This window comes from Cervus canadensis, chromosome X (genome assembly GCF_019320065.1).
Source record: "Cervus canadensis isolate Bull #8, Minnesota chromosome X, ASM1932006v1, whole genome shotgun sequence".
Taxonomy (NCBI): Eukaryota; Metazoa; Chordata; class Mammalia; order Artiodactyla; family Cervidae; genus Cervus; species Cervus canadensis.
This window is the reverse complement of record NC_057419.1, coordinates 64,009,164-64,032,274: the sequence shown is the minus strand read 5'-3', so window position 1 is coordinate 64,032,274 and position 23,111 is coordinate 64,009,164. Positions and strand designations below refer to the sequence as shown.

General features: G+C 37.0%; 1 protein-coding gene across 1 annotated transcript in view; it reads left to right on the top strand.

Moving 5' to 3' along the window:
• The window catches only part of CFAP47 (cilia and flagella associated protein 47), a 496,124-nt gene that overhangs the window by 320,548 nt on the left and 152,465 nt on the right, over positions 1–23,111 (top strand). Inside the window, exons 46-49 of the mRNA XM_043459762.1 lie at positions 7,352–7,548; positions 8,350–8,493; positions 9,078–9,251; positions 17,764–17,875. Coding sequence (XP_043315697.1) covers positions 7,352–7,548; positions 8,350–8,493; positions 9,078–9,251; positions 17,764–17,875 — 627 coding nt within the window. The remainder of the gene's footprint in view (positions 1–7,351; positions 7,549–8,349; positions 8,494–9,077; positions 9,252–17,763; positions 17,876–23,111) is intronic.

The following is a 23,111-nucleotide window of genomic DNA, read 5'->3' as shown; positions in this document are numbered from 1 at the left end:
AATGGATAAGGAAGCTGTGGTACATATACACCATGGAATATTACTCAGCCATTAAAAAGAATTCATTTGAATCAGTTCTAATGAGATGGATGAAGCTGGAGCCCATTATACAGAGTGAAGTAAGCCAGAAAGATAAAGAACATTACAGCATACTAACACATATATATGGAATTTAGAAAGATGGTAATGATAACCCTATATGCAAAACAGAAAAAGAGACACAGATGTACAGAACAGACTTTTGGACTCTGTGGGAGAAGGCAAGGGTGGGATGTTTTGAGAGAACAGCATCGAAACATGTATATTATATATGGTGAAACAGATCACCAGCCCAGGTTGGATGCATGAGACAAATGCTCGGGCCTGGTGCACTGGGAAGACCCAGAGGGATCGGGTAGAGAGGGAGGTGGGAGAGGGGATCGGGATGGGGAATACATGTAGATCCATGGCTGATTCATGTCAATGTATGACAAAACCCACCACAATATTGTAAAGTAATTAGCCTCCAACTAATAAAAATAAATGAAAAATAAAATAAATAAATAAATAAAAGGGAATACTCCCATGTAGGAAAAAAAAATTGAAGTTATTTCCACCTAATCACATAATCTGAAAGTTTACAAAGCAAAAATTAGCTAATATGGAAGAAAAAAATGAACAAATCCACATTTAGAGTAGAAAATTTTATTGTACATCTGTCAATAATTGATAGATCAAGCCAACAGACATTAGTAAGCCCCTTCTCGACTTGATCAACACAATAAGATTAGGTATTCCTCTACCTATTAAACCTATTAATAGCTTGACTGTCCTGGAAATAATGGCAGTTCTTGTCATTTACTCATTATAGCAGTTTGATATCCCTCTTTGGTCTTTTTCCTGTGCTTTAGGGCACCTGGGGAAATGGGTACATATTGCCTTTCAGTAAAATCTGACAGAGAACTGCATACCAGTCTTTTCTGCTAACAGATACTTAGAAACTTCATGGGGAGACAAGTCCGATCCTCTCAGCCATTTGGAGTTGGCTAGGAAGGAAGATCACATGTCATTCTCTTAGCATCACCCCAAATTTTCCTTCCTCAATTCCAACTTCCTATCCACCTTCCTTTCTTTTTTCCCTTTTTCCCTTTCCTGCTTTCTTCCTATCTCTTTTCTCTCACACTTAAATATTATATTATTTTAGATCTTCGTGGTGATAAAAAAGCAAAAGTAATTCAGCTAGTCTCTTTTGAAGTCATAAAATCCATTTTAACCAATATTTCAAAAATTGAATTTGTCAGTAATTAGTGTGGGTCTGTATCAATTTCCAAGACCCACCATTCACAATTGCCTTGTTCATTTCCAAGGCAAACCATTCATTATCACGGTAATTCACGTCTATGTCCTGACCAGTAATGCTAAAGAAGCTGAAGTTGAATGGTTCTATGAAGACCTACAAGACCTTCTAGAACTAACACCCCCCAAAAATATCCTTTTCGTTATAGGGGACTGGAATGCAAAAGTAGGAAGTCAAGAAACACCTGGAGTAACAGGCAAATTTGGGCTTGGAGTACAGAATGAAGAAGGGCAAAGGCTAATAGAGTTCTGCCAAGAGAATGCACTGGTCATAGCAAACACCCTCTTCCAACAACACAAGAGAAGACTCTACACATGGACCTCACCAGATGGTCAACACCGAAATCAGATTGATTATATTCTTTTCAGCCGAAGATGGAGAAGCTCTATACAGTCAGCAAAAACAAGACCAGGAGCTGACTATGGCTCAGATCATGAACTCCTTATTTCCAAATGCAGACTTAAATTGAAGAAAGTAGGGAAAACCACTAGACCATTCAGGTATGACCTAAATCAAATCCCTTATGATTGTACAGTGCAAGGGAGAAATAGTTTTAAGGGACTGGATCTGATAGACAGAGTGCCTGATGAACTATGGATGGAGGTTCGTGACATTGTATAGGAGACAGGGATCAAGACCATCCTCAAGAAAAAGAAATGCAAAAAAGAAAAATGGCTGTCTGAAGAATCTTTACAAATAGCTGTGAAAAGAAGAGAAGCCAAAAGGAAAGATGTACCCATTTGAATGCAGTGTTCCAATGACTAGCAAGGAGAGATAAGAAAGCCTTCCTCAGTGATCAGTGCAAAGAAGTAGAAGAAAAGAATAAAATGGGAAAGACTAGAGATCTCTTCAAGAAAATTAGAGATACCAAGGGAACATTTCATGCAAAGATGGGCTCAATAAAGGACAGAAATGGTATGGACCTAAAAGAAGCAGAAGATATTAAGAAGAGGTGGCAAGAATACACAGAAGAACTGTACAAAAAAGATCTTCACAACCCAGCTAATCATGATGGTGTGATCACTCAGCTAGAGCCAGACATCCTGGAATGCGAAGTCAAGTGGGCCTTAGGAAGCATCACTATGAACAAAGCTAGTGGAGGTGATGGAATTCCAGTTGAGCTATTTCAAATCCTGAAAGATGATGCTGTGAAAGTGCTCCAACATGACTGAGTGACTAAGCACACATAATTACTCATATATTAATTTGCAACAAATATCTGTTTATTATAAGTTCATCTTACAAATGAAATCATATCATAAATTTAGTCATTCTCTTGATACCCCATTTTCTGAATTAAGAATTTCTGACTATTGTTTGCTAATAATATACCTATATAATTAACTATGTAAAATAATGACCAATTTAGTATATTTTTAGTCTCTTCCACTTTTCTGATGTACTTTCAAATAATCATGGAATATTAAAGCAGAAAGAAACCCAAGAGACCAGCTAATCAAATTATATTCTTTAGAGCCTTAACGTTCTTCTGAAGTTCTTTGTTTTGTCTGTTTGGAGGTTGCGGAAGTGAATGGGAGCTTCTAGCATCTTATTTCAACCAGATTGACTCTAGGTTAATTTGTCTTATATATTGAGATTCTGTTTTAGGTATTATTCAGACACACTCCCCTCTACCCCACCCAGCCCCAAGCCAATAAATGAAATGTTTGAAAGCTACTAATCAAATATCACTTTTTAATTTAAATTAGATTAAGAACTTAACTTTATAGTATTATATGATATTTGTCTTTCTCTGGCTGACTTATTTCACTTGGTATGATAATCTCTAGGTCCATCTATGTTGCTGCAAATGGCATTATTTCATTCTTTTTTATGGCTGAGTAGTATTCCATTGTGTGTGTGTGTGTGTGTGTGTGTACACCACATCTTCTTTATCCATTCAACTGTTGATGGGCACTTAGGTTGCTTCCCTGTCTTGACTATTGTAAGTAGCATGGCTTTGAACACTGGGGTGCATGTATCTTTTCAAATTAGAGTTTTCTCCAAATACATGCCCACGAGTGGGATTGCTAGATCATATGTGCTAGATGCCCATTTTTTGGAGTTATTTTAAAGACTGTAGATTACAATGACTTCTTCAGTACCTCAAGTTATATAAAATTAGATATTTTTTCATTAGAAAGATTCACTCTTTATGTTCCTTTATTTTCTTTAGTAACTATAATCTGATAAATTTAGATACATTTGGTTATCTTTAATTACAGAACCCTGGCAAATCCCGTAGTTACTGGGATCACCTGTAAAGAAAAAGCCCCAGGTGAGCTACATTTAGTAGACTAAGGATGGAAGGGACAGGTCTAGATTGTCCCTGACGTTTGTATGCCCAGGTCAAAAGTTCAAATGGAAGCCCATGTACCAGATAACAAGATTTTAAAATTGGTAAATCAGGCTAACAAAGTTTTAAGTAGAATATAATCTACTGTTCCACCTTGAGAAATTAAGCTTTTTACCAAACTATAAGACCAAGTTTGATTTTAGAATTCTTGGTCTCCTTAGAGTTTTGAGCTAGACATGACAACACAGGATAGCTGGGCCCCGGGCATGTGCCCACCCTATTCTCTTTCTTCAACTCTTACATGTATCATAAGAGGCCTTGTGTACAAATTTGTGGGTACTTTAACCCACTTAATTAATCTTTGTCAATATCTTCCCCTTAGTGGCCACCTCTTAGTTATTCTTTAATTCTAGGAGTCTTCCAACAGGAGGATCAACATAGGGAGGAGTCCTGTGCAGGCACTGGAAATGGGATCAAAGCACTTTGAATTGTGAATTGTGACATGCCCTAAACCCAGGCCATGGATGGGTCTGGGCTGCACCTAGGCCTGTCCCAGCGGGCCCATGTACTCCATGCACATCCAGAGAGACAGTGCCAGAGGATATTCAGTGTAAGGCCCTAGAAAGCATGAGGCCACGGACAGCAAGCTCTCTTTCCTTGGTCTAAGGGTATGTGTTGGGTTGAAGATCCCTAATAGCAGACACCAAGACCGGGTCTTGAGAGCAGTAGTTTGAGAAGTGATCTCGGGAACCACAGGTAGGAGTGTGAGAGGGAGAGCAGCAGCGAGGAGGGGCCAGCCCAGGGAGTGTTCATGAGCAGTTGCCACGGAGAGCAATTTGGGTTTGGTTATCCCGGGACTGTCTATGCGTTTGTGTAGAATTCCCCTCAGAGTTATTCCAACCAAAGGATAAAGAAGCTGGGTTATGTTGCCACCAGTTTGATCCATTATTTGTTGAGGACCACAACTGCAGCCCTTAACAGTCACTTCTGGCCTGATGGATGCAAGGATTAAGCACCTTCCTGGGACTAGAGAAAGCCCTCAGGGAGAAAGATCTGTTTTCCATAAAACCATTGGCCTACAGCAGCAATTTAAATGCCAAGGAGACATGGCAGGACATGGATGACATCTGCTACAGAGAAGAATTGGAAAGGACTTTGAGAAAACATGTCCCTAAAAGAGAATGATGTTGAGATGGCACAGTGTAGCCAGTAAAATTTCCAAATTTCTAAATATGAGAAGTCTCTACCTCTGCTATTTCACATCTAAGGAGATGTGGATACTGCCTGATAAATACCTGAATCCACAAGTAGCTTCTTTTTGATAATATATGATAATATTCCTACGCTTTTTCTAGCATGAATTAATTAAATTATTTCAGATGTTTAAGGAAAAGAAATATTATTTTATCAATATATCTTCAACAATAAAACCATCATTTCCATAAATTCTATTATGAATTTCTTTATGGACTTGTAAGGGAGAGGGGGTTGCATGGCATATTCCTTAGGGTCTTTGCTTATGAACATTTCATGAGTCAGGAAATGAACACTTAAGGATGTCCTTGACTTTCACTTTCTGATTCAGTATCAATAGAAAATGCATATTTTTAGGGAAAAGGAAATAGTGTATAGCATAAAGCTTTTGATAGCAGCTTTATACTTGAACTTGTGCATTTCAATTGTTGTTTACCATGAAATGGCTAGTTATTCTTTATCTTTGATGAAAATAATAATTACTGTTGATTAAATTTCATATTCTAAGCAGTTTAATCTTATTTAAATTACATAATCTAAATATTTTCATTTCAATCTGTTCATGCAAGAGAAAAGTATGGTTTCTTCCTTTCTGATAATAAAGCAACAAATTTTAATCAAATAATTATCTCACCTAGTTTGTTCTAATGATGTTGCCACAGTTCAAATACTTCTCTCAGAATGAAAGTAATCAATGAACAACAGAAGATATGATGTGCCTGCAGTCCTTTTTGACAAGAAAAAAAATTATTCTAAAACTATATTTGTACTTGAATAGGACAGAATAAAAATAACAACGTTCTGACAGTCTTTGTATCCTCCTTAGACCTGCTGAGTCTCTTGAACTTTGCTTAGATATAATATATATTTCAAGAGTAATCCATTATCAGTTTTTCTTAATATACAGCATAAAACTATGAAATTTATACATAATATAATATAATATATACCACCAGTCTACTCTGTCCATGGAATTCTCTAGGCAAGAATACTGGGGTGGGTAGCCATTCGTTTCTCCTGGGGATCTTTCCAACCCAGGGATTGAACCTGGGTCTCCTGCATTGCAGGCAGATTCTTGACTATCTGAGCCACTAGGCATATATTGTATATTGCTATATATAACACATGCAATATACGACACACAATGTATTCTATATAACATATGATGAGTGCTCATGCTCAGTCACTCAGCTGTGTTTGACTCTTTGTGACCCCACAAACTGTAGCCTACCAGGTCCTCTGTCCAGGGGGTTTTCCAGGCAAGAATACTGAAGTGAGTTGTCATTTCCTACTCCAATATGATGAATATATTTTATAATATGTATAGCACATGCATACACATCCTCAATATGTTTTAAAATGATTTAAAGCAACTAATGTTCTTATAGCAGTGACTGGTTTTCTTGGCATATAGACTTCAGTGTATTTAAAAACAAGTTTGCCATTTTTAACATTTGAGGTGTTAAATGTGAGTGAATTAACATTATAGCCAATTAATATAATACACGTCCAGTCCATTGGTTAATAAGTTTGATTTGTTTTCTTGATTTCAGAGAATTTCCTTTCACAGGATTAGGCTTCTAAGCATCTTTTATCACTTGTTTCTTATCTATAAGTTAAATAATTTGAGTTTAGCAGTGAAACTTGTATTATAGGATGCATTTAGTGAATGCAGTAGTATAAATAGAATAAAGTAGTGCATCCTACTTTAGGGTTAAGAGATTTTTATAACTATTTTCTCACTTCATGGAGAATAAGAAAATGATAACTTTCAGAGAAATAGTAGTGTTGCTTGGAAGAAAAGAACCAGCGTAGATAGCCTGCCCACCATAAGAAATTATATTAGCTATTCTAGTATATGGTATAACAAGGTGATGTGAGAAGTATTCATTGGTTATGCCTCTTTTGACTTCTCTTGGTTATTAAAAATTATTTCTATCTGCTGGTCAAGTTGTAACTAATTTTGATTGCTGTGAGATAGAGCACTCCTGTGTCATAGAAATGTAGCAGATAATAATGCTTACCAAATATCCCATATATCTCTCAAATCTCAGCCCCTGTTGACTGAGATAGAATCATGTGTTTGGTTCTGACTGCTTAACTATAATGTGTGTTAACTTTGGGCTGAACACCAAAAAGCCTTTGAGCAAACTTTCAGCTCCTTTTCACCTGACCTGTACACAAAGGAAGAGCAGTGTACATGGGTCCCTCAGTATCTTTATGGAGCAGACTTTCCTCTGACCTATGCAGGATATATTCTCTCATTAATAAAAAAGTTAAATAAGTAAACTTGCTTGTAGTGCCCAGGAGATTGAGGAGTAGTGTGCTATCTTGTTAGAACCTAGTCTCATCTGGATTATGTAATACAATTAAATACAATACAATAAAATATTTCTTTATCCTAAAATGAATTTTAGGATTTATACCATCAAAATGATTAAACCATTTTTAAATTATTTTGATAGCTGCAGCTAGATCTGTTCCAGTCCCTTTGCGATTTGTTCCTCTCAGTCCTGGACGCTACCCTTGCAAAATTTTGTTGACATCAAGGTACGATGTGCGTCTCTATTGCATTGAAGGTGTGGTGAATGAAGAGCGTCCAGAGGCCAGATTTGATTTTGAAACACCAGCATTTGAAGCCCTTACCCAGAATATTCCAATTGTAAGTACATGCTTTCTTATTTCTCTTTTTAGTACTTTCTTTATTCCCACTGCCACTGTCTCAAAGTTTTCTTCACACCTGTCATCTAAACTAGTACTGATTCCTAATTGCATTATGTGTGGCCATTTGTTACTCCAATTTGATGTCACAGTTTTATTCCTGAATATAAATGTTATCATATTGCTCACCTGATTAATCACTTCTGCTGCATCTCTTTGCTTAAAAAGTTAACGCCAATATCCTTAACCAATCATCAGACTAAGCAGACTCATGGTCTCTCAGATCACTCTGCCCCAAATTCAGCTGTGACCTTAACATGTGATTAAGATGGGCTCATAGGCGCTAAGACCAGTGATTGGCTATTGTTGTTGCTCTTCAGCCACTCAGTCCTGTCCGATTCTTTGTGACACCATAGACTGCAGCACACCAGGCTTCCCTGTCCTCACCGTCTCCTGGAGTTTGCTCACATTCGTGTCCATTGAGTTGGTGATGCCATCCAACCATCTCATCCTCTGTCGTCCCCTTCTCCTCCTGCCTTCAATCTTTTCCAGCATCAGGGCCTTTTCTGATGAGTTGGCTCTTCTCATCAGGTGGCCAAAGTATTGGAGCTTCAGCTTCAGCCATCAGTCCTTCAATAAATATTCAGAGTTGATTTCCTTTAGGTTGACTGGTTTGATCTCCTTGAAGTCCAAGAGACTGGCTATTGCTTGGCTCTAAGTGAGTGATGATAGCATAGACAAAGGTAATGTGTAAGAATTTTTTTTATGCTAATATGTTTCTATCTTTATTTTCATGCTTTAGAATAATGAGACAAAGAATGAATGGAAATGTCAAGTTACTATAGAAGGAGAATGGTTTCATGGACCTCCTATTTTATATGTCGGACCAGGTGAAACTGTGGATTATCCTCTCACATTCAAACCTATTTTGGAATGTGAGATTATGGTATGAACTCATTGATTTTTTTCCCCTAGCACTAATATGTCAATAAACCAATGTGTGATGTTTACCTCTATAATTTATGATAAATTTTCCTGCAGAAAAGTTATATTTTCCATGAATTTGATCATTGGTGTTCACTCTGCTTGAAACTTTAATAAATGTTTTAATTTGAGATGTAAATATTCTGAACATCACATTGTCATAGGCTTCAATATTTATATCTAGGTTATTTTTACATAATATGTTTAACATAGTAAAACCATTGCTTTGTTTTTATTCAGTAAGGAAGTTTATACTTCAGAAAATATTTTCTTAAGTCATATTTCTTTGGCAAGTATGTAAACAGCCTGAGAATGCCTATTAAACTCTGTCACTTAGTGAAAGTGAAAAGAAATAAAGAGCTTTTCACAGGAAATCTGTCTTCATTCATTCAGTAGAAGTATTTATATGTAAACTGGATAAGTCAGTGACTAACACCTTCTAGAAAGCTCATTTCATTAATCAGATTCAAAATTCCTAAGACAGAAGAAATTGTTGACTTCTAACTGTCACTCCTATAGAGCTGAAATTTGACTGATTTGTCACAGGGCAGGCTTATTCTACAAAATGAAGCAGATGGTATGGAGCATATCTTTGACATAAAAGGAATTGGAAAAAGACCCCTGGCTTTGGAATACATCACTGTCGACTGTCAAGTGGGGGAAGTAACAAATAAACACATAATAGTGCCCAATTATACACCAAGCATCCTAACATTTAAGGTAAGTTTGTTTTTATTTTTTAAAATATGAAAGTGTTTTCAGAAAGAGTACAGTGAATTGTATGAAATTTAAAAACATTTAATTTTACTTAACTAGGTAAAGCAGTGTGACACAAGGAGATGGTTAGAATTCTTTCTATTAGTCCAACAGGTTTTAAAATGCCATTTCATATAAAGTTGAATCAGTACCAAACAAGTTTTATATCTAAGTATTAATATATAATCATAAAACACATTAAAATTTACTTATTTGAGTCATGTGTATTTTTACTTGAAGATATTGTATATGATAATGAAAGATCTTTTAAAAAAAACTTTTAAACAGCTTTTGAAATTGTAATGTGATATCTGCAGGCATGAAATTTCAAAAGTGTATCCTGTCACTTACCAGTATGAATAATAGTGGGAATATGAAGAAAGACATAATTATTTATATCTTTATTTATTATGAGGTTTTATTCTTGACCTTCCTCACTTGATATATTTAAGCAAATCTGAAAATTTTTTTTTTTACTCCTTACTCCCATATTTATCTACAAATTATGTGTTCAACAGAATCCTCAGAGAAGCTTCAAATATCTATCCATCACAGATGCCTGTATCTATTTTTAGAGGGTGCTTCAGAACTTTAGAAATTCACTGGCTTTGTTCTCTGCTATTTTTGGTAATCTTGAAAATGATGCCCTTTGATTTTCTTCTTCTTTCCTTACTGGATTACAAATGGAGTGAATATTATGAAGGAAAATTTTATTTTCTTACTCCTCTGCTAAAACTCTTCACTGTCATCTCTTGCCATCAGATCTAGTCCATGCTCCCTGACGTGGCCCATGTGCTTCAAAAGCATGTTTGCTCAGCTTCATCTCTTACCACTGCTGCCTCCAGCCACGCTTAGGCCACTGTCCACACTATTTCCTTTTGCTACTATCTAGAAATCTTTATCCAACTCCCTATCTTCCACTTCTCTGCGCTTAACTCCATTTCATTCTTTAGGGCAAGTATTTATTAGATGCCACTTTTCTGAGAATCTTTCTAGATCCACATAAACCTGGATTATACATGCCTTTCTTGTGCTTTCACAACATTTTTTTTTTTACCTTTCCCACAATCATGTACATTATATCTTATTGCTATTACCTATTTCTTGTTCTCCACCAGATTATTTACTGTGAGGAAAGGTGCATACCCCCTCATATCCACACTTTTATACCCAGCATAAATCATAGTGCGTGGGTGCTCAGTCACTCATTCATGTCTGACTCTTTTTGACCCCATGGACTGTAGCCTGCCAGGCTCTCTCTCCATGGAATTTTCTCCACAAGAATACTGGAGTGAGTTGCCATGCCCTCCTCCAGAGGATCTTCCCCACCCAGAGACTGAACCCATGCCTCCTTTGTCTCCTGCGTTGCAGGTAGATTCTTTACTGCTGAGCTACCTGGGAAGGCCGTAAATCATAGTATCAAGCATGTAATAGTTTTTCCAGGAAGATTTGTTTAGTAAACAGATGCAAACATAATGGGTGGCATTTCAAATGGAAAGAAAGAGGGAAAGAAGGAAGGAAATAAAAGAAAAGAATAAGAAAATCATGACTACTTAGATTTGCTATAAATAAGGAAAGTCATTTTCCCCCTACTCCCTTTCCCTTTCCAGAATTTACTGATGAGCAAGGATTTCATTTTAAGAGTTTGATGAAAACAGGTTAAAGAAAATATCCTTTAATATCTTAACATTGTTTATTTCATTTTGTTGTTATGGCAGAGGTGATGTCTGTGGGTTTTTAAAATTTCATCCTTCAGAATTAATGCATTTTTTTTACTGTAGGCTTTTAAAAATAATAAGTATGCTATGTTAACTATGAAAGGTGAATGTATTTTTCTAATTAAATGTAGAAGTGGAATTTTATATATCAAAATTATTCTCACAAGAAATAATAATTAAAGTCTATATTTCTGTTGTTTCAATATACAAATAAAACTGAAGAATCTAGTTACTTTTACCTTTAGAATGTAAATTTTCCCTGAGACCTTTTTCTGTAATTAAAGATGTTACATATTAAATTTTTAAAATATAATTTCACTCAAGTACTAATAATACTGAACATGTATTCTAGTTCTTTTATATTTCTACATTTAAATAGCACCAAGACTTACAAAAGAGCAGAAACATATTTAAAACCTAAAACACATGTTCTTAGAGATATTAGAATAAAGTATCACCTTTCTTAATTTGAAAATCACCATTATTTTTAACCAGCATGTACTAGTGAGCATAAGGGTGGTGTCATCTGCATATCTGAGGTTATTGATATTTCTCCCGACAATCATGAGTCCAGCTTGTGCTTCCTCCAGTCCAGCGTTTCTCATGATGTACTCTGCATAGAAGTTAAATAAGCAGGGTGACAATAAACAGCCTTGACGTACTCCTTTTCCTATTTGGAACCAGTCTGTTGTTCCATGTCCAGTTCTAACTGTTGCTTCCTGACCTGCATATAGATTTCTCAAGAGGCAGGTCTGGTGGTCTGGTATTCCCATCTCTTTCAGAATTTTCCACAGTTTATTGTGATCCACACAGTCGAAGGCTTTGGCATAGTCAATAAAGCAGAAATAGATATTTTTCTGTAACTCTCTTGCTTTTTTGATGATCCAGCAGATATTGGCAATTTGATCTCTGGTTCCTCTGCCTTTTCTAAAACCAGCTTGAACATCTGGAATTTCATGGTTCACGTATTGCTAAAGCCTGGCTTGGAGAATTTTGAGCATTCCTTTACTAGTGTGTGAGATGAGTGCAATTGTGCAGTATTTTGAGCATTCTTTGGCATTGCCTTTCTTTGGGATTGGAATGAAAACTGACCTTTTCCAGTCCTGTGGCCACTGCTGAGTTTTCCAAATTTGCTGGCATATTGAGTGCAGCACTTTCACAGCATCAACTTTCAGGATTTGAAATAGCTCAACTGGAATTCCATCACCTCCACTAGCTTTGTTCATAGTGATGCTTTCTAAGGTCCAGTTGACTTCACATTCCAGGATGTCTGGCTCTAGGTGAGTGATCACACCATCGTGATTATCTGGGTCGTAAAGAGGAACTAAAAAGCCTCTTGATAAAAGTGAAAGAGGAGGGTGAAAAAGTTGGCTTAAAGCTCAACATTCAGAAAACTAAGATCATGGCATCTGTTCCCATCACTTCATGGGAAATAGATGGGAAAACAGTGGAAACAGTGTCAGACTTTATTTTGGGGGGCTCCAAAATCACTGCAGTTGGTGATTGCAGCCATGAAATTAAAAGATGCTTACTCCTTGGAAGGAAAGTTATGACCAACCTAGATAGCATATTAAAAAGCAGAGACATTACTTTGCCAACAAAGGTCTGTCTAGTCAAGACTATGGTTTTTCCAGTGGTCATGTATGGATGTGAGAGTTGGACTATAAAGAAAGCTGAGCACCGAAGAATTGATGCTTTTGAACTATGGTGTTGGAAAAGACTCATGAGAGTCCCTTGAACTGCAAGGAGATCCAACCAGTCTATCCTAAAGGAGATCAGTCCTGGGTGTTCTTTGGAAGGACTGATGCTAAAGCTGAAACTCCAGTACTTTGGCCACCTCATGCTAAGAGTTCACTCATTGGAAAAGACCCTGATGCTGGGAGGGATTGGGGGCAGGAGAAGGGGACGACAGAGGATGAGATGGCTGGATGGCATCACCAACTCAATGGACATGATTTTGGGTAAACTCCGGGAGTTGGTGATGGACAGGGAGGCCTGGTGTGCTGCGATTCATGGGGTCGCAAAGAGTCAGACATGACTGAGCAACTGAACTGAACTAAACTAATGAGCATTACCAATTTGCCATTTCTATTCATTTATTATATTTGAATCATTGCTGGTATTTCAGTGGAAATTCTATTGAGAAACAGTTGAGGTGCTGCTAAGGAGAAAGGCTAGACTGGAAACTTTGATCTATAGTGTCAGGTTTCATCTTGCACTTGCTTTGAAACCAGTGAAATGCTTCTGATTCTCTGCACTCAGGGTTGACTCGCACTCTCCCCCCACTCCTTCAATACCTTCCTCATTGTTGAACTATTTTTCTTAATCTGTAAGTATTCCCAAAGGTTTTCCATTACAAGATAAAACTTGCCTCTAACAACACCCCTTCAGCTATTACCTTCTATATATTTTGTGATTGCTAAACTTCTTGATAAAGCATTATTGACATGATGACTTCTTACTTCATGGTGGTCCATTTGTAGCTTCTCTACTCGGTTGAAACTGCTGCCACAAAGATCACCTGTAACTTTTGTTCAGTTATTTTCCCAAATTATCTGCCCTAAAACTCCTTTAATGTTTGGTACTGTCTGCCTTCTTAACTTCCCAGGTGATGCTAGTGGTAAAGGACCCGCTTGCCAATGCAGGAGACGTAAGAGGTGGGGGTTCAATCCCTGGGTCAAGAAGATCCCTGGAAGTGAGTGTGGCAACTCACTCCAGTATTCTTACCTCGAGTATCCCATGGACAGAGGAGCCTGGCGGGCTGCAGTCCATAGGATCACAGAGTCGGACGCAACTGAAGCAACTTAGCAAGCATGCAGCACACTGTCTTAACACTCTTCACCCTTTATTTTATATCTTTCTGTATTCCTCATTTCCATGCCATTTCTTGATTGTTACTTATCTGGTCCTTTTATTCCTCTAACCTTCTCCTTTCTTTTTAAAGTTCTGCCTTCTAAAGCATCCTCATATCTGTACCACACCACACTTGGCAGTTTCTTGGTTTCAGACTACCATTTAGGTACAAGTGGCAAATTCATACTTTTACTCTAGATGTATTAGCTTCAGCCTCTCATTTTTGACTGCTTACTTTATACCTCCACTTTGACAGTCTGCTAACAACTCAAACTCAGTATATTCTTTTAATATCTTTTCCTTTTTCTATTTCTCATTACTGTTAGTATTCTTTTTTATGATGAATTGAATTTTTTTTAAAAAGCCTTTTTACATATATTTAATCTCATTGCTACAAGAATAGTTTGCAATAGAATGCTGAGACTTCCCCAATAGGAAAAATAGTATAAAAAATAATGGAATATAATAAGTGATACAGGTAAAATGCTATGGCATTTTATCAAAATGACCAGGTGGTAGGAGATAGTTGTGCAATAAGGAAAACAGGAGACCTGGGACTTCCAGAAGAGTGGAGTTTCATAAATCTGTTCCTCCTTAAAAGCAATAAATACACTGAAAAAAACTGTCAAAATGAAATTTTAAATCTTGAAATTAAAGATTTCAAACAATCTGAGTAGTATTTACTCCAGAAAAACTGAATCCTGGTAACAGTGGAGTAATTTGTCACATTTTGACTTGACCTATTTCTGTCAACCTCTCCACTGCTCTGCAGTCTTACAACCACATGGCTGTGAAAACTGCAACCTTGCAGACAAAGGAAGAGGCAGATTGAGTATGACTCTGCTCACAATTCCCACTCCAGTACATTGTCACAATTTGACCTTTCTCATAGGTCTCTAGCAACACCCCTCCCCACGAGTGAGGGGTTGTCATCTTTTGACTTGTATCTTATCTTGCTCTGATGGAAAGGACCTATTCTTAGGACACTTGCCAAAAATATTCAATAGTTTGGCATTGCAGTTGTCTGACGCTACAAAACCAGTTGTGACCAACTAGAGTTTGACTAAAAAATTGAAGATGTGGGGATTAAGATATCTGCAGCGAATTTCACAGTTCTGACTTGTCCCTGGGTAACATACAGGCCACATGCGTATACACAGTGGTGTGATTTCCCAGGGAAGGCCTGAGAGGGTGCCTGTTTTTTCATCTCTGGCTGATGGAGAGATGCTGTGTGAGCTGGAAGTTAAGGCTAAGGTAGAGTTGTAAACTACGTAAGTGCTGAAGGTGTGTCACAACACATATGCAGTGCTCCTTGACAAAGGGTAAAAGGTTTATTATTTCAGGCATGTAAAAAACTTGTGACAAACTATATGCATACCTTGGAGATATTTGGTTTGGATTCCAGACCACCACCACAATAAAGCAAAATAACAATAAAGTAAGTCACACAGATTTTCCTTTCCCACTGCATATAAAAGTTATGCTTTATGCTGCACTGCAGCTTAAGCATGCAGTAGAATTGTTTTAAAAGGATGTACATACCTTCATTAAAAAATACTTTATTGCTAAAAAATGCCAAGACAATTACAATAGTAACATTGAAGATCATTGATAACCATAATAAATATAAAAACAATGAAAATGTTTGAAATATTCCAAAAATTATCAAAGTGTGACAAAGTGAGCAAGTACTATTGGAAAAAATGGCACTTACAGACTTGCTCAATGCAGAGTTGCCATTGTGCTTCAAGTGATATCTTGAAGAAAGTGAAAAAACAGTCCACAGAATGAGAGAAAATATCCACATGACCAATATCTGATAAGGGCCTTATTTCTAGAATATATAAGCATCTATTACAATTTAATAATGAAACAAGTAACACAGTTTTTTAAATGTGTAAAGAGTCTTAACAGTTCCCCCAAAAACATGCAAATGAACAATAAACACATGAAAAGATATTGAACATCGTCAATCCTTCAGGTCAGTGGCTCAGTCGTGTCCAACTCTTTGCAACCCCATGAACCGCAGCACGCCAGGCCTCCCTGTCCATCACCAACTCCTAGAGTTTACTCAAACTCATGTCCATTGAGTCAGTGATGCCATCCAACCATCTCATCCTCTGTCATCCCCTTCTCCTCCCGCCTGCAATCTTTCCCAGCATAAGGGTCTTTTCTAACAAGTCAGTTCTTTGCATCAGGTGGCCAAAGCATTGGAGTTTCAGCTTTAGCATCAGTCCTTCCAATGAATATTCAGGACTGATTTCCTTTAGGATGGACTGGTTGGATCTCCTTGCAGTCCAAGGAACTCTCAAAGAGTCTTCAACAACAACAGTTCAAAAGCATCAATTCTTTGGTGCTCAGCTTTCTTTATAGTCCAACTCTCACTTCCATACATGATTACTGAAAAAACCACAGCCTTGACTAGATGGACCTTTGTTGGCAAAGTAATGTCGCTGCTTTTTAATATGCTGTCTAGGTTGGTCATAACTTTTCTTTCAAGGAGTAACCATCTTTTAATTCATGGCTGCAGTCACCATCTTCAGTGATTTTGGAGCCCAAAACAATAAAGTCTGTCACTGTTTCCCCATCTATTTCCCATGCAGTGATGGGACCAGATGCCATGATCTTAGTTTTCTGAATGTTGAGCTTTAAGCCAACGTTTTCACTCTCCTCTTTGACTTTCACCAAGAGACTCTAGTTCTTCTTCACTTTCTGCCATAAGGGTGGTGTCATCAGCATATCTGAGGTTATTGATATTTCTCCCAGCAATCTTGATTCCAGCTTGTGCTTCCTCCAGCCCAGTGTTTCTCATGATGTACTCTGCATATAAGTTAAATAAGCAGAGTGACAATATACAACCTTGACATCCTCCTTAATCACAATGAGAAACCACTTCACACTCACTAGGATGGCTATTATAAAAATGATATACAAGAACCTTTGAGAAAAGCTGTAGAGAAAATAGGAACCATCATGCATTGTTGGTGGGAAAGAAAAATTGTGCAGCCATTTTGGAGAAGACTTTTGGAAAGCAATAATTTAAAAGATTGGACATCCTATGTCCCAGCAGTTCCCCTCTAAGATATATGTCCATAAGAAATTAAAATCTATGTGTACTCAGACACTTCTACATGGTTTCATAGCCGCATTATCCATAACAGACAAGAACAGAAGCACCCCACATTTTCATCAACTTATGAATGGATATACAAAATGTGTTTTTTATATTGATTTAATGCCATTCATCAGTAAAAAGGAAATGATGTGCTGAAAAACACCACAACATAGGTGAACCTTGAAAACATTTGCTAAGTGAAAAGGAGCTAATCACAAAAGACCATATACTGTATGATTTCTTTTTTATGAATTGTTCAGGATAGGCAAATCTATAGAGGGACAAAGTAGATTAGTGTTTAGTAGATACATGGAGGGGGGCAAGATGAAAGTACTCACTAAGGTGAAACTTGAATCTAGCCAACAACAGTTGTAGTCAGATGCTGCTTAAATATTATATGCCATATTAATATTGATTATATTAATATTTATATACTGTATTAATATTGATGTAGAAATTCATTAAAGTGGTTTATCTTTTGTATATCAAATTGCATAAATAAACTTCTGCATGGCCTATAAAAGCTACTCTGATCATATAAGCATCAGTGATCTTGCTACCAGTAGCAAAAGAAAATAAACATTTTTATTATGTTATATGTTTCCATAAGTCTCCGATTTTTCTTCTGCTATATGTCTATATATTATGGCTTGCTTTTCACTTAAAAGTGTACAGTTTCAATGAAAATGTTTAAGTTAAATTTCAGCTTTTTCTATGCTTTAACTTGTTATACTAATTTCATGGAAATGTCGACATCATGTGATTCCTGTTTTTGTATTCTCTTTTCTAGGTATCTTCAGATCTTCCGATAGTGTGGGGAAACCCAGACATCACCATAGACCCTGATAACACAGTTCCGTATATTCTACATGTGTGCCCTTGGAAGCGTGGTATATTCAAAGGTAAGAAAATCGTTAATAAAATATTATTAACTACCATACTGGAAAACATGCATGATGAGAAGAAATTAAAAAGTAATTTACATTTCTTGTTTCTAATAAATGATCCAGAGGGAAATTTAGTTTTCTATTTAAGTCATTAGCTTTCTAAATAACCAGTGCTTTGGGGCATACATTTCATCTATAGTGCTATGCTTTCTTGTCCATTTATTTGAATTTGTAGGGCAAATTCCTGGAAGCAGAAAAATTTAGTTAAGGCATTAACATTTAAAATTAGGGTGTGTATTAGTTGCTCAGTTGTGTCTGACTCTTTGCAAACCCATGAACTGTAGCCCGCTAGGCTCCTCTGTCCATGGAATTCTCCAGGCAAGAATACTGGAGTGGGTAGCTATTCCCTTCTCCAGGGGATTTTCTCAACCCAGGGATCGAACCCGTGTCTCCTTCATTGCAGGCAGATTCTTTACCATCTGAGCCACCAGAGAAGCCCCAAAATTGGAATAAATACTTTCAAATAGTTTTACCAATTTATGAGCCAGACAGTGTCCTATGAGAATATTTCTTCATAAGACTAGGTATTTTTAAAACATGTACATATAATATACTTAATTGATACATGAAAAACAGGTTAAAGGCTTTGGTAGATGTGAAGTTTTCTTCCTTTTTTTTTTCTAACAAAGCATCCATTTATACGAATTGCCTGATGGTCCCTGAAAAGAGTTGCTTGCTTGGGAATAGAAGTGAGGGATATTTCTACAAAGCTTTTGATGGAAGAGGGGTTGGAGGTATAGAAGAGTAACAGGGAATAACTGAGGAACTGTAATTCATCAAAGGAATAACTGTTCTATTTGGAAGACAATTCAGTGTCCCATGGTGGTTTGATCCTGTTGAGGAAATTATTTAAATGTTGGTAAATGGATGCAGTTTAAAAGTATAGAAGGCACATAGAGAGTAGGCTGAATGCCAGTGCTTTTAACAAGCAGAGGGAAATTTCAGAATGGCAACCACTGTGATCCAGTTACTACTGCTGTCATAGAATATTCTGTGAGTGAAGAAGCCAACTCACCCACCCCTCACTCTCTACTTCTAATTGGCTTGACCCCACATGTCACCATAGTCATAGCTGTTAGCATCTTGTGAAATCTTCTCATCACTTTTCAGACACTTGACTTTGCAAAACCCGTTAGTATTCTCCATGGAATACGTAGATTTTGAGCTAGAGTGAGCCTATTTAAAGCATTTCAATAAAGTAGCATTTTTTGCCATTTTTATGATAATTCAGAAGATTTTAATTGATTTTAAGAAATATAAATTTCAGTTTTTATTCTCATCATCAAATGACAGTCTTAATGATAACTTTTCCTTAGTTTTAGAATTTTGATTAATCTTTCATAAAGGATAACAAGTCATTCAGAATTGCCATTACTATTTTTGATATAGGTAATAAATTTGAGTTTCCTGTCCTATAAAAGGCGGTAAGGTCTGCTATGTGTGAGAAGAAACATAAGAGGAACTTTAAATGGTAGAATGTTGTTGAATTAGGAGTGTTTATGACTCCATTAAGCAAAATAGAGCCACTGATCCATGAATCAGACTCTTAAAGTTATAGAAATGGAGCTAAGAAAAAATTAAATAATCAGATTTAATATGGCTTTATATAGTCATTTTTGTTGATTTTGGCAGCATTTTAGAAATGCTAAAAATTTTAAAACATATTTTCAAATTTCAAAACATTTTCACTCATCGGATAAGGACTCAGCATGCTGATTTGAAGGACTTTAGAAGAAATTTAGAAACATTAAAGGCAACTCAGGGCATATTGTTAGATGAAATGAATTAGTAAATATTGCTGGCTACACAAGAGCCTTTGTAGGCTTCATAATTTTGAAAAATATTTGCAAGACATTTTCATGATTGTGCTTCCCAGGGCAGTCCGTTAGATTTGAATTAATGTTACCATTATGATTTGGACAGGCTGAGCCTGTAAGGAAGGCAAGCTCCATTTTTATTGATATTACTGTTGGAAGGCTTCTACAACATTTTAAGCAGTGGAGATGTAATTGCTTCGAAACAGTTGTTAATCTGTTGTAACATAAAGAAAACTGGACTAAAATTTTCATGCATATATGAGAATGTTCCTATTTGTACTGGTTAAAGAAGTACGTCAGTGTCTGTGTGTCTGTGTGTATCACTGGTCTTGAAAACTTTGTGCATGTTTTTAGTTCTATACTTAACTATATAAACAGTTATTTACAAAAGGCCTACAATTTGGAAAGTCTTGATGAGTATAGTAGTTATAAACAAAGCTGACCTTCAACCAGTTACACTCTGTTCATTTAAATATTTTCACAGATGCTTTTCCTCATATGTTGGCAATCCTTAATTGTTTGAACTCCACTGTAATGTAACTTTTGAACTCTAGCCACCACAGCCTATCCCTTTGGCCCCCGGCCTCCCCAGTAATTCAGCAAGATATAAAGGGTTAGCACAAGCCTCAGAATTTGGATCCAGCATCCTTTCTGATTGATCCGGGCTGGAATATAGGTTTGTTAATTATTTCAAATATTACTGCTGGATACAAAGATAAATATCGTGTGGCTCCTGCCTCCCAGGAATTCGTATCTGGTGGTGGAAATACATATCCATAAATCATCTAGTACAAAGTACACTTTGATATACCACAAGTTTAAACATGGCACTGATAATGGAAAACATTAACCCTAACAGTGGGAGTCTGAGAGGGTTTCTTAGGGTATAATGGTTTTGATCTGGACCTTAAAGCTGGACCTTTGAGCTGGGACTTATCAGCCAATATGGTGAGCAGAGCAGAGGAAACAACCTTATTGAAAACACAGAAAAGATATTTTCTGTAGATAATGAATAGCAGGGGTATGTCTGGAGTGTGTATCTGTGCCAGCCAATGGAGAGTGACATATAGTTAGAAATATAGGCAGACTTTGTTGTATGGAATTTTTGTTTTACTTCTTATTGCAGTTGCAGCCATTGAAGGTTTCTGAGGGGCATGAGTCAACTGAGTTTTAGAAAGAAAAGTCTAGAGATAATATACAAAACAGATAGGGAGTACAAGACAGGGTGGATAGATCTGAGATCATTTAGTGGACTTTAGTAATATTCTGATTGATCAGTTCTCAATATTCGTTTGTGCCTCTTATACTGAAAGGAGACCCTGAGAGAAGAGTTTAATTGCAGGTAGCTTATTTGAGATGTGATCACAGAAAGCACACTGACTGAATGGAGAAGTAAGATGCTGAAGGGAAAAAGTCAGTAAAAAGTAAGGTATATATCAAATTACTGCTGAGACCTGGGGAAACTTATTGGTAACTTTCTGAGAGAATTGTCAGGCTGAAGGGCAAGCAAATTGAGGTAAACATCCTCTAACTCCTCTCCATCAATCATTAATGTTTGTTCTTAGGGAAGATTACACGGCAGTGAATCCCCACTGGAAAAAAGTCATAGGAAAACATTGGTGTGTATGGGAGCTGTCTGCAGAGGGGATTTTCATGGGTCACTGAGTTATATGTGACATATACTATACTGGGTGTCATGGCATACTGATTGATAGGCAAGAATTTTGAAAAATGGATGGATTTGGAATTATCACAGCAGCCTGAGGTGAGCTACAATCATGTTTCATATGTGCCCACATGGCGGTTTTAATTCGAATGCCTCTTTCACCATGGAACAAAAAGATAATATTGACCATTTAAATGAAGATTGAAGGCAGACCAAACAAGTCCAATGATAGTGAGTTAAAAAACAGAAGGAAAATTTCAGGAAAAGTGACAGTGGAAAATGATGCTTTTACAGCTTTGGTTTCAAGGGAATCAGATTCTAGGATGGGAGATGAGCGTATAGGACATGTATCAGGGAATGTGTTGTCATCAACACTTGTGAAGGCAAAGGTAAGAAAGGATAATACTGAGCAGAGGAAAGAGCTGGGTTTCCGGACAGACCAAGTAAAGGCGTTCAGTCAACTCACTGGGTTCCCTGAAGCTGGGATGGTCCTTTGGAATTGTCCTAAGTTAGGAGAAGGGGACTGGGCCTTTATGCTGCTGTGTTGATTAGTCACTGAAAAGTGGACTACATGTGGAAGGAGGTTTGACCTTGGAGGAGGCTTGCTTTTTCCACTCAAGTCAATGTCTGAAGAGGGTTTAACCAGATGGTCATTTACCAGTGTCATTCCTAGTAGCAACAGAAATAAGTCCGTCATTCCTGAACAGGACTATGGTTGATGCAGCATAGCATTTACCACAGTTGTTTTTGATAAAGAATGAATATGGAGAGAGAAGGGAGAAAAGAGAGTCAAGTGTACTGCTGCTAAGTCACTTCAGTCGTGTCCAACTCTGTGCAACCCCATAGATGGCAGCCCACCAGGCTCCCCTGTCCGTGGGATTCTCCAGGCAAGAACACTGGAGTGGGTTGCCATTTCCTTCTCCAATGCATGAAAGTGAAAAGTGAAAGTGAAGTTGCTCAGTCGTGTCTGACTCTTCATGACCCCATGGACTGCAGCCTACCAGGCTCCTCCGCCCATGGGATTTTCCAGGCAAGAGTACAGGAGTGGGGTGCCATTGTCTTCTCTGGTACTTATGATAGTAAGCAACTCTAAGGAAGGTGATAACATTAACTGTGAGAGAGAAGCCATCAGCAGGATGGATTTCCTAGTTAGGGAGGGAAAGCCCAGTTCTATCTTGATTTGAAGGCTATCTTTTTGTGTCAATAAATTTCAGGAATTGAGTCAGTCAACTCTAGATATGAAAACATAGACCCTTAAAGGGAAACAGAAGCACAAAATCAAGCAAACAAAACCACCATGTGTAAAGGCAGAAATGTGTTAATAACTAAACACATTAAAATATAATGGCTTAATTCTCTCCTTAACAACCACAAAATGACCTCTCTGGGCATTAGAATGCAAAAAGCTAATATTACTCTCCATTATTACAGTATTAGTATGTAACAAAATATAGAAATATAGTAATAGACTGTGGCTTATTTGTAGTAGTTAAATATGCAACTAAATTTCCACTTGTCTCAGGTAGAAACTTGATTTTTTTTGTACAAGATCAATATTTACGTGGAGATGATTAGGCCTTAGTGATTAGCATATACTTTAGTAGCAGTAATCCTTATATTTATTTTCATTGTAATAGCATAATATGATTCACAAATAAGATTTAAAGATGGCTATAAACATGCATGTTCACAATGTATGTGCTCCTAA